The sequence below is a fragment of the Zootoca vivipara genome, chromosome 6 (genome assembly GCF_963506605.1).
Source record: "Zootoca vivipara chromosome 6, rZooViv1.1, whole genome shotgun sequence".
NCBI lineage: Eukaryota > Metazoa > Chordata > Lepidosauria > Squamata > Lacertidae > Zootoca > Zootoca vivipara.
The window spans coordinates 35,190,934-35,203,229 of NC_083281.1; the positions used below are offsets into that span (position 1 = coordinate 35,190,934).

Sequence of the window (12,296 nt, forward strand, 5' to 3'; positions counted from 1 at the left end):
GACACTGTGGCACTATGCCAAACCAGTGTTACCAACCATACATAAAAAGCTTATACACCATCGTTTAAGCTTTCTGATGCACAGCAAGCAAACCATGACTTAGATCTCCTAGTTACAGGTAGGTAGCCGTGTTGGTCTGAGTCGAAGCAAAATAAAAAAAATTCCTTCAGTAGCACCTTAAAGACCAACTAAGTTTATATTTTGGTATGAGCTTTCGTGTGCATGCACACTTCTTCAGATACATGTATACATCCAAATCATTAATACAGAAACAACTAAAAAAAGCCTCCTTAAACACTCCCTTATGCACTAGCTTAAAAGGAAGCAGTAAGGGGGCGTAACACACCACTCTCATGCAGCTGTTCTGCAATCTTTACAAATTGTGGTTTAATGTTAAGTTTGAATGCAGGTCATGGGATCTAAACATGCAATGGATTGACATGTTACATATCCATGAAAACTGTATATAGAATCATAGAATTGCAGTGTTGGAAGGGACCCTGAGGGTCATCTAGTCCAACCCCCTGAAAGGCAGGAATATGCGGCTGACCCATACAGGGATCAAACTTGCAACCTTGGCATCATTAGCACCATGCTCTAACCAACTGAGTTTTCTAGTCTCTGCTAATCTCCATGGTATGGTGATAAAGTTTATATTTGATACAACTTTTCAGGACTATTGTATTTTCATTTGCACCATTAGAAGATAAGACAGGCTGCCCACACCTATATAGGAGCTAATTTCCCCCAGGAGGACACATGACCAAGTTATGGACGTGCAGAGCATTTTTCTTATTTCAAACTATGACCTTGCACTGAAGACCAACTAAGTTTATATTTTGGTATGAGCTTTCGTGTGCATGCACACTTCTTCAGATATCTGAAGATATCTGATTCTTCAGATATGCACACTTCTTCAGATATTCAGGTATCTGAAGAAGTGTGCATGCACACGAAAGCTCATACCAAAATATAAACTTAGTTGGTCTTTAAGGTGCTACTGAAGGAATTTTTTTATTTTGCTTCGACTCAGACCAACACGGCTACCTACCTGTAACTTGCACTGAAGAGTTCTGCAGGTTCAACTAACTGGGATAATTTTCAAAGCAGTGTTGTTTTGTCAGCATCTTCCTTAGAAACTACTGTATATTCCGGCGTATAAGACGACTGGGCGTATAAGACGACCCCCAACTTTTCCAGTTAAAATATAGAGTTTGGGATATACTCGCCGTATAAGAAATACGACCCAGCGTATAAGACGACCCCCGACTCAGTATCTTTTCTCAAGCCAGGAATGTCTATAGAGTTAAACACCCAACAATTTAATTCTGGTACCTAGAAACATGAAATGATTTTCCTGACCTGGTTGCTTACCTCCTCTAGCTTTTGTTAAAAAATATATGCAGAACCAAATATACATAAATATTCCTGAGGCAACTAGGCCACCCTTTCCCAACACTTTGTTATTGTGTGGAATGGCTCACTGCTCCCATGTTACTTTACACAAAGCCTCACATAATCTAAGATATAAAGTACTCAGTAGACAACATAAGTTAGGACACAGCTTCTGATTCCAAGGTATCACAGCAACACTTAGCACCAATTTAATTGAAAGCACTCTAGCCTAAACACCTACACTTGAATAGCAATAGTACAGATTAAAGACAGAGGCCAGAATGTATCTTTTTGTAAGTATGCCATTATTTTAAAAACTGAGATCAGGAAAAACTGCTTGATGAGAACACAGCTTCAGTGAAGTTTGCAGAGGTGATCACTTATTTCCAAATTTTCACTTTTGCTGCTATATAAAGGTCAAACAGTCAGTTTTGGAAGATCAATTTGCATTCTTTCATTTAATAAACACTTAAGGGGTAGTAGGTATTACAGTATGAAGAACATTAACCAGTCAACTGGTCCCAAAATTCCTCATTTTCTCTAGATACACTACAAAGTCTATGCCAGTCACTCAGAATTGATCAGGAACTCTCTAGATTTCCACTCTATTATACTTCAAGCAGAAAATCTGTTCCCTTTACTCACTTTGATATTTCCCATTCAGAAACATCATAAAAGGCAGTATTTATCTATATCAACCTCAGCAGCAGGCACAAATACCACATATTTATTTTCATGAAAAAGGTATTCCTCAAGTACACATTCTGTGGAGATTCTCTCATCTTGCTGTTTTCAGAGTTTATTTAATTTTAAATATATCATAACCTTCCACATAATGCTGAACAGATAAACTGTGATACTGCTACAACAGTTGCACACAAGGGACTAACAGCACATGCTTAGGTTCCCTTGAGTCCAAATGGATCTTACTTCATTAGGTCCAGTCACGGACGACTCTGGGGTTGTGGTGCTCATCTTGCTCTATAGGCCAAGGGAGCCAGTGTTTGTCCGCAGACTGCAGACAGCTTCCGGGTCATGTGGCCAGCATGACTAAGCAGCTTCTGGCGAACCAGAGCAGGGCACAGAAACGCTATTTAGCTTCCCACCGGAGCGGTGCCTATTTATCTACTTGATGTGCTTTCGAACTGCTAGGTTGGCAGGAGCAGGGACTGAACAACGGGAGCTCACCCCATCGCGGGGATTCAAACCACCAATGTTCTGATCGGCAAGACCTAGGATCTGTGGTTTAGACCAGTGGTCCTCAACCTTGGGCCTCCAGATGTTTTTGGCCTACAACTCCCATGATCCCTAGCTAGCAGGACCAGTGGTCAGGGATGATGAGAATTGTAGTCTCAAAACATCTGGAGGCCCAAGGTTGAGGACCACTGGTTAAGACCACAGCACCCCAAGTCGGATGTAGCAATTATCAAATCAAATCATGCAACAATGTTAAGCAGAAAACAAAAATTAGGTTGTATATACATTATACACTTAAAAGTACTTCTGCCAAGGAATCCTGGGAACTGTGGTTTACTCCTCACAGAGCTACAATTCCCAGCACCCCTAACAACTAAATTCCCAGGATTATTTGGGGGAAGCTGTGTGCTTTAAATGTATGGTGTGTACACAGCCTTAATGTATTTCATTTTGCATTCTTCCCTCTATACCCCAGACTTTGAACAAAGATTCATGCAAGGTCCAAAAACCAACATTGAACCAAAACCTTACAAAACTTGCACACCTTCAATAAATTTTTTAAGTTCACTTGTATGCTTCAAACTAACCCAGCCGCCAAGATAGGGAAGAGAAGGAACTCATCCCTAACTCTAGATTGTTTTTCTACCACACATCCAATATCTGTCTAAGGCACTAGTCTTCAACTGGTAGGTCACAGCCTAATCCAAAGTAGGTTGTAACAGCATTATCACTATAAAAATACAGTGTAAAGGATTAAGAAATGGGTCCCCAAATGCATGGGCCCAGGGTCTGAAAAAGTTTAAGATGCCTTGTCTAGTATGTACACCATTTCTTCCCTCTCTAATCCCCACTCAAAAGATGCCAACATGCATACTGATAGGAAGCTGGTTTGAAAAAAGAGAACCATTTTACTTATAAATTTCAGCTTCTATCTACCCACTAATTCCAGATATTGACACAATAACAGCTTTCTCTTAAATGCATATAAATAAACTAGTGGTTTTCAACCAGTGTGTCATGGCACCCTGGGGTGCCTTGAATGATGGTCAAGGGGGCCGCTGGCAACACTGGCCTCTGTCCCTTTTTCCTTCCCTCCCTCCTCTAATGCCCTCTTGCACCTCTGCCTGCCAAAGGCTTGCACAGCTGTTTGTTGCAGCAGCCCTGGCTACAAGCTCCCCAGGCGAATGGTGCCTCTGGGGCTGGAAAAAGGGGTGTTTCTCAGGCCCCTGTGGGGCAGTGTGAGGAGGCACTTCTCTTTGGGGCAGGTGGGACAGCTCAGAGACCAGGGGTGGCTGCCCAGACTCCCAAGGAGAGGGGAAAGGAGGCTGAAGGAACACTCAAGGGAGCGTGTTTGGAAAAGGGTGAGAGGCTGCCCGCTCTGCAAGAACGGGGTGACATAACTGGGCTCCTGATCCCCACAGGAGTGCTGCAGAAAGAATGTAGTTCATCAAGGCAGCCGTGGACTCAAAAAGGTTGAAAACCACCGCCTTAAACAATCAAGACTGGTTTTAATCATGAATGAGAAACAGGACTGCTACAGAGTAACCAGACCTTCTCTAATAAAATGTGGTCTGCAATGTAATGTGTGAATAAGCCCTGTCTATATTATAGAGGGCCTCTCCACATATTTCAATGTTTAGGATACATCCAAGTGTGAATCCTTAAAATTGCAAATTGTAACTGAAATTAATAGGCCTCAGTCAAGAACTTCAGGCTGCCAAGACTGACTACAGGCTCCCTACTAAGTGTACCAGGCTTTGCTGGCCTGTAGCATGTGAATTAGCCCTACAAAATATCCTCAGAGGCTCATCCCAGCACACAAATAATCACTGTGTCCTGTGTTGTGCAAAATGCCCAAAAACCTTTTAAAAATACTACTTGAGTTGAATTAGTTCAATAGCCAGAATCTCTCTCATGCTCAGTATCTTTCATTTTTCTTTCCCTCCATAGTCATGTTCTATATTGCTAGCTCCTTGGGATGGAGACCATTCTTCTACCTGCTCCTCTAGAAGTGCCAGTACAGTACTGTACTATAAAGATCTTAACAATTGAAAAAAATGAGCTGAAGAATGCACACAACTAAGAAACTCAAAAAAAAATATTTTTTTAAATGCTTATATTCAAGCATAATTAATTATTGTCCTTACCACAGTAATTAAAGAACACAATTAAACAAAACTTTTTTCTAGGGGTTAGTTTACAGAAGAATTGGGAAACTTTAAACTATAATCTGAACAAGTCCTGACCTAGAACCTTGAAGATGACTAGGGAGGACCAAGAAAGAATACTGGTCTCTTATCAGTTCAATATATCAGATTTACATTATGGACTTCTAAGACCGGAGACATCATCCATCACATAACTTGTGAAATGACTTCATTTTTTAGCACTCCAAATTTGCTTATGATACTAAATACTTATTTACTGAACTATATTATATCCAGGAAAATATCAATAATTTCTATGTCCTTCTGTTCATTACCTAATATTGTTACAGCAGATACAGCCTGGATAGCTCAGTTGGTTAGAGTGGAATGCTAAGACTGGCAAGGTTGCAGGTTTGATCCCTGTATGGGACAGCTGCATATTCCTGCAGGGGGGTTGGACTAGATGATCTTCAGGGTACCATCCAACTCTGCAATTCTATGATTCTGATGCAAGCATCAGCTTGCAGAGGGAGGAATAACTGGACATTGCACTGGATTATTATGATGAACTTTTACAGGAACAACTAACAGATGGATAGTTTGAAGTCACTCTTATTTATTTTCCCCTTTCTCTTTATTCTGTTATTTTTATCTCTCTATCTGCTTGCTTTTCTGTTCATTCTCTTTCTTTCTTATTTCTTGTTTTTTTTGTATGTTGTAAAGTCTTTAAATTATATTAAATGCAAACTTTCAGCTCTTTCCCCCCTAAGAAAATTGTGCTATTTTATTGCCTTTCAGAATAAAATGACAATTCTGAAAATATTAAATTACAACATTTGCAGCATTTCTGGTTCTGTAGCTAGTATTTTACTATAATTGTCAATTTCTACTAGAAACAGATGAACACTTAGAAACTAGAGAAATCACTTATACCCAGGGAAGTCACAAACCCAAAAACATACTGGTTTGACAGAAAAGCATCCACACACACACACACACACACACACACACACACACATGCCCCATTGTTGCTTCAGCCCTATAGAATCTACTCCAGGCTGCAGAAGGCTTAACAAGCAAAATAAATCCAAGGTACAACAAAATGCCATTGCTCCCTCTTTTGTTTCAAGCACAATGCATTGAGGGCAGCGTCTGTGGATCTGCTCCTGCTGAACCTCCTCAAGGTCACAGCCAATTTCAGCTGTGGAATTTTTTTAAAAAAGGCAGAAAGTGGCAGTGGGTTATGGCTGGTAGAAAAAGCAGAGTGTAAAAGTTTATGAGCTCATCAGGATTGTTGTACCATTACATCAGAGGCAATTATAAATGGCCAAGAGCAGGAGATGGGGAGCCAATCAGATCACAGATAGGATGTCAACCTAAGACCAACTGTCTCCTGGCTTTGACAGAAGGATTTTACCTCCATAATTCAAATCCCAAACCAAAGCAATCTGCACTTACTACTCCAATCACTGAACTGTTTACCAGCACTTCCAAGCAGGAGCTCAAGGCACTAGGCTATCTAAAAAGGCTGCTCAGAAAATGGCTTCAGCTAGCCTGGACAAGATGAGGGTGTCAGAGCAGGTCACTTGCCCTCTTCTTACCCCCTGGAAGCACAGGAACAGCTCAATTCAACCCACACCAAGACAGGAAAAAGGAGCTGCAAAGGAGTGGAGCACAGTAGAGCTGAACAGCAGCAATCTGCTCAGCACACCCTCTTTTTTCCAACCCAGCAACATGGAGCTATTTTTGCCACCCCAACCCCTCCCTCCCCAGAGGTGGTGGTGGCAAGCCTTACCCCCACCCCACTCCACCCCAGGACCCCCCTAAAGGCTCCCAGCCGGGACAGAAAAGGGGGAAAGGAGAAGGGCTCTCTCCAAGAGAGCTTACACAAAGGCTGGGAAAGGGAGGAAGGGAAGGCAGAGAGGCAGCCATTTTAGAGACAGAGGAAAGAGACAGACAATGGCAGCTCCCTAGTAATGTGGGCCCGAAGACGACCACAGAAAGCTTGTCACGTTAAAGGACACCCCAACCTGGACCTCGGGTGCGCTCCCCTCCTGCCCTTGCCCTCCCATGGCCAGAGGCGTCCTCAAGCCCCTTCCCTCACTCGCGCCCAGCTGACCACCCAACCCCCAGCCCATGTGCGCCCGCTGCCCCGGTCCTCTCTCCCCGCCCTCCCGGTGCCTTTTTACCTGCTGAGTCCGGGTGAGCGGTTGTCCCCCTCCAGCGCTGCTGCTCCCGGGGCTCATGGGCGCGTGGTGACTCCTTTGTTGGCCTCCTGTGGCTGCTGCCGCCCAGCCTTGGCTAGTGCCCCCAGTGTACTGGGAGGCAATGTCCGCTGCTGCCGGGGCCTTGGCCGTCGCTCCCCCATCCTGGGGCCCGCTCCCGTAGTCAGCCCCAGGATACCCTTGATAGCCCCGAGCCGAGCTTGGGGAGGTGAGCAGCTGGTTGAGGGTGGGGGTGGAAGTGGACTGCGGGGTGGCGCCCCCGCCGCTGCCTCCTCCTGCGCTTCCTCCTGCGCCGACGGCGGCGGCCGAGGGCCCCATGGCCCCGAAACGCTGCTGCTGGAATGCCGAAGCTGGAGGTTTGGCCCCGGCTTGCGCGGGGCTCTGAGCGTTTCCCCGAGGGGAGCTCAGGGCGTAGGCCTGAGAGGGAGACGGGTAGGCGCCAGCGCTGCGCCCGGCTGTAGGGTAGTAGTTGTTGTACTGGTGGTTGGGGAAGCCGTGCTCCGAACTGCCGCCGCCGTGGGAGTTCTGGGGAGGGGGCGGCCCCGGGGGGCCCCCGGTGGGCCCCGAATACGGCTGCTCCAGGCCCCCGCTCTGCAGCGCTGCCATGCCAGGGCTTTGTTGTCCGCCATGTTGGTGGAAGGCAGCGGCCGCGGCGACGGCCGCTGCAGCCTGGGCGCCTCGACCGTAGGGCTGCCCGAAACCGTAGGCTGGCGGGGGCAAGGCGGCCGGATGAGTAGGGGGAGGCTGCTGCTGCTGCGGCGGCGGTTGTTGCTGCGGCGTCCCCACCCCGTCGCTGCTGTTGCTGCCGCCACTAACACCGCCGCCACCACCGCCGGGCGGCTCCGGGAGGTTATTGTTCAGTGTGGCGACGGGCCTAGGGCCCGGGTTCCCGTTGGAGCTCTTCAGGTCGGGCTCGGCCCCGGCGCCCCCGCCATTGCTCTCGGCCCCGTCCTGCAGCTCCTTTCCCGGGGGACCTTCACTTTCCGACTGCTTCTCTCCGCCGCGCTCTGCCGCCGCCGCCTCGCCCCCCGCCTCCTCCGACGAACAATCCCGCTGCTGCACCTCCGCTTTCTTCAGCTCGGATGGAGCCGGGGCACCCAAGCTGCTCGCGGCGGCGGGGGCCACCTGAGCGGCCATGATCCCCCCTCCCCACCCAGCCAGCCCCCCTCCCCCGCCTCCTCCCCCGACCTACTCCCTGCTTGGCCGGCCGGCCGGCACAAGGCCTCACCACTCCTCTCCTCCTCCTCCTCCTCCTCCTCCTCCGCGCTCAGGCGGCGGCGGGATCCTCGGGACAACGGGGTCTCATTCCTCCCCCGGCGAGGCGCGGCGAGCTCCGGCGGGCTGGACGCGGGTGCGAGGGGCCTGGCCCCACTGTGCCTCCCCGCTCAGTTGCAGCCGGTGGAGAAAGGGGGAGGAGGAGGAAAGGGGGAGGGGGGCAGGACGGGGCTCCCGGTGTGGGAGAGGAGGAAGGGAAGGGGGACACGGCGAGCGAGGGAGGACCGGACGGACCCCCGTTCTCGGAGCCGGGCGGTGCGGCCGAAGAGGCTAGACTAGGCGAGCCGAGTGGCGGCAGCTTCCGACTCTCGTCCGCCGAGTCCTGCTCACTCCGACACGAGGCTCAGCACTGCCATTTTACCCAGCGCCGCGGCAGCCTGCCAAACCCGGACTGGAATATGGCCCGGACTGGAGCTTTCTTCCCCTCCCCCCTCACAAAGGAGGAGCTGCCAGGCCCTGGACGCTTTCAACTCAGCAAGGCTGAAGCTTGAAACTAACAGCAGCCTGCCGCTCGCAAAATCCGCCACGGATCGGCGGCAAAGGGAGCCGAGCTCAGCCTCTGAGCCACAAAAGGAAGCTTCTCTGCTGACAAAACACAAGGCGGGTTGGAGGAAGCTAGGTGAACAGAACTGTTCGCAAAGCCCCATTCCCGCCAGTTCTCAGAAGTCTCGAAAGCGAATGCTCCGGTGCTTCCTCTCATTTGCTCAGGGCACAAAGACTCCCGCAACCAGGAAAGACCGGGACTCGTGCCTTTAAAGGCGGAAGGGATTAACGAGGCACCAGCATAGAGGGCCTGGTAGAAGGGCAACTAGAATAGATCAAAACTTCAAGGAGGATATCCCAAGAACAATGGTGGAAAATTCACACCATTCCAACTGTTATTACCAATAATGTAGGCTGTTCAGTTTAATACTTTTTAACCAGGACAGTTTTATGCATTTTCACACTTCCTGCAGCCTGGACATCAAACACGCAGTTCCAAGGATACTTAATTGGGCTAAATCCCACTTAACTCTGGTGGACTTACTTCTGCATAAATATTCTTAAGAGTTGTGTTGCAATAAATCCATTGCAGCAAAATCCATTATCCCACTAGCCATTCTATGACAATGGTTAGCTACTTTGCTCAAGCAAAACTAGTGAACTAACTTCTCTATGAATTACTGTTTAGGGTTGCAGGGAATTCAAGAGCATCCTCTTTATCCATAAGCTTATTTCATCAGTAACAACATGTGAGACCAGAATCGTGCATCCAAACCCCTGCCATGTTGCAATGGATTGCAGAGTGCAGAGCTCTGATGCCATGCTCCATTAGCAGTGCCAGATGTAGTGTGCGAGGCTCACAGCTAGTCTCTTGTTGAGTACAAGGTGTGTACCTTACCACTCAAAACGAGATCTGGTAAATCTAAACATCTACTAGGTGCCTTCATCATCCAGATTATATTAGGCCAACAGCAGAAGTATGTAAGGTACACCTCACCAGAGCAATATGTGTAGTAAAAACAAATTCAGATAGCTCAGGTAAGCATATAAGAGCCATAAAAGGAAAGACCAAAGTGTACCACATGACAACAGGCTAACCGGCTAAGCTGACAGGCGAAATTCCTTCCTTACTACAGAAACCACAATAAAACTTGACAGGAAAGCAGAAATCCATTCACCAAGTCTTCTCAGCACTCTACAAATCCACTCACCCAAAAACCTCTTCAAGTTAACCCACATTAATTGGAGTTAGATATCTCCAGTTATGACTTCATATGAAGAACAGTAAACAATCTTGAAACACTAAAGTATTACACAGCACCCTTCATACAGTTAACCAGTTCAAGTTAAAGCTTAGGTTTTTTTTATCCCACGATTGATTCTGGAAGATAGTATAATTACTTACTAGAAGACTACTACTCAGTTTTTGCTGTACCTTTTTGGAGAGTTGTAGCCCAGTATTTACTGTCTTTATTCATAGTTGGGTTTATCAGCCACACATTGGGTATAATAATTCCAGCCCTGTTTAGGGAGGCTTTTAATGTTTAATAGATTACTGTATTTTATTTTTATGTTGGAAGCCGCCTACAGTATAAATAATAAATTGTTGTTGTTGTTGTTGTTGTACCTAGGACCTTTCATCCAAACCCATTCTTCCTTTTTAAGCCAATAAGCCAATAACCACCCTGGGTGAATTAATCACTTCAGTTTTAGTAGACCAGAATTGGACGCAGCCAAAGAAGTCCTTAAGACTTCCCTATATGTACACAACACAATCCTGAATTTTCATTTGCCTTGTGGTCACATCACATTATTGGCCCCATCACTTTAGGCTCAGCCAAGGCTGCCACTTCCACCCCTTCCTTCCATGCAGAAACAGTTCATAACCTTCAAGAACAACAACAACAACAAAGAAACAAAAAGTTCACAAACGAATGAGGCTATGGCTTAGGGAAGGAGGGCATGGAAGAAGACTTGCTAGTGTTTTACATGGTTTTTGTTTTTAACACTTATCATGAAAACACCCATGCCTGAGTGGGACAGCAGGTGAGTGTTCATCCACTAAACAAAACAGATGCATGAAAAAATAAATGCCACAGGCATGGGGCTGGAGGCAAGACTTACCGGTATATTGTTCTTTTTCAACTTGTAATGATAGCCATCAATTTGATGGCTTGAAAAAAACATTAGACAAATTCATGGAGGATAAGGCTATCAATGCCTACTAGTTGTGATGGGTACAATCTACCTCTAGTTGATGGGACTCAAAAGTGTGGGGAGTGCTGTTGCTTGCATGCTTTCCATAGGTATTGGGTCAGCCATTGTGAGAACAGCAAAAAGTCTTTTAAAATAACTTTGGTTACATTTCATAATTAACAAAAAGAAAATCCAGATTGAGACAACAGCCTAAACCAAACCTTGACTTAGCTCAGGGTGGCACAGAAGTAGGTAATCAACATCAGAGAGGAGCAAAGTGGCTACAGGTTCCACTCTCATGTTCCACACACTCATGTACCCGGTAGTTCTGGTAAGCCATAGCTTGGCTTACTGTGATATGCAAACCAGACCATTGTGTAGTTTGTTTCATAAAATATATGTACTTCAGTCTATCAAGCATTCATAATGCAAGGCTATATTTTGTAACAGGGGCACTGACTTGCCCCCACATTGGGGGGGCATCATTTGATGCATCCCACCCAGCGTGTGAGCGCTTATGTGCCAGGCTGCACAGGCATCCTGCCTCTGTAATGTGGCATCAGGTGGAGAGGAGGAGTGCAGCGCTGGGCTCCCCGCAGGGGCAGGACACATGGATCTTCACCCTTGCTCATCCTAGCCTCCTCCCAGCTCCAGGGTGGGGGCTGGGGCACGCAGAGGGCACCTGGTGGCAGCAGGGGATGTTGAACCCCTCAATATTGGGGGATCTGGGCCCCCTGATTCAAAATATTGAGGGGGATGGAACTCCTAGCGCCCCCTATACCCAGCACCGGTACAGTAGTACCTCCACTTACGTATCCCTCCGGTTACAAAAACTTTGGGATACATAAGTGGCAAACCCAGAAGTATATTTCCGGGTTTTTGTTGCCTGCACATGCACAGAAGTGCACATGTGAGACATGGTCTACTGCCGTGTGCGCATGTGCAGAAGTGTTCCCTCCGGTTGCGGAAACCTCGGGATCCGACCAGAGCTCCAAAACAGATCCCATCCGCAACTGAAAGTACCTCTGTATTTTGTAGCTACGTAACTTTCTTCTTTTTGAGTTTCAGCAACTACATTTTTTTTACACAATTTCCCTGTTACCCTAACATTACAGTAACTGAAAAACTGCTCTTAATTCACTTAAGCTTCAAGTATGTAAAAATATGAAGTGGTATTCCAACTGTCCTCTCAAAATCTAACTACAGCTCTTTCTCATTTTCAGATATTTTGGACAGAATAAATAGCATCTCCCTTCCCTTCCCCTCACCACCACAAGATCTTCCAATTGACAAATGCTTCCCTGATAGACATGCTTCTTCAGTAATGATTTTTCAATACATGCTTTCCAACATGGACATGCACAGGATAGATCTTCCA

The 12,296-nt window shown here is 46.9% G+C and overlaps 1 protein-coding gene across 1 annotated transcript in view; it reads right to left on the reverse strand.

Annotated features, from left to right (window-relative positions):
- The window catches only part of ARID1A (AT-rich interaction domain 1A), a 90,560-nt gene extending 81,925 nt beyond the window's left edge, over nucleotides 1-8,635 (reverse strand). The window contains exon 1 of the mRNA XM_035121144.2: nucleotides 6,929-8,635. Coding sequence (XP_034977035.2) covers nucleotides 6,929-8,101 — 1,173 coding nt within the window. The 5' untranslated portion in view covers nucleotides 8,102-8,635. The remainder of the gene's footprint in view (nucleotides 1-6,928) is intronic.
- Between the last annotated feature and the right edge of the window lie 3,661 nt (nucleotides 8,636-12,296).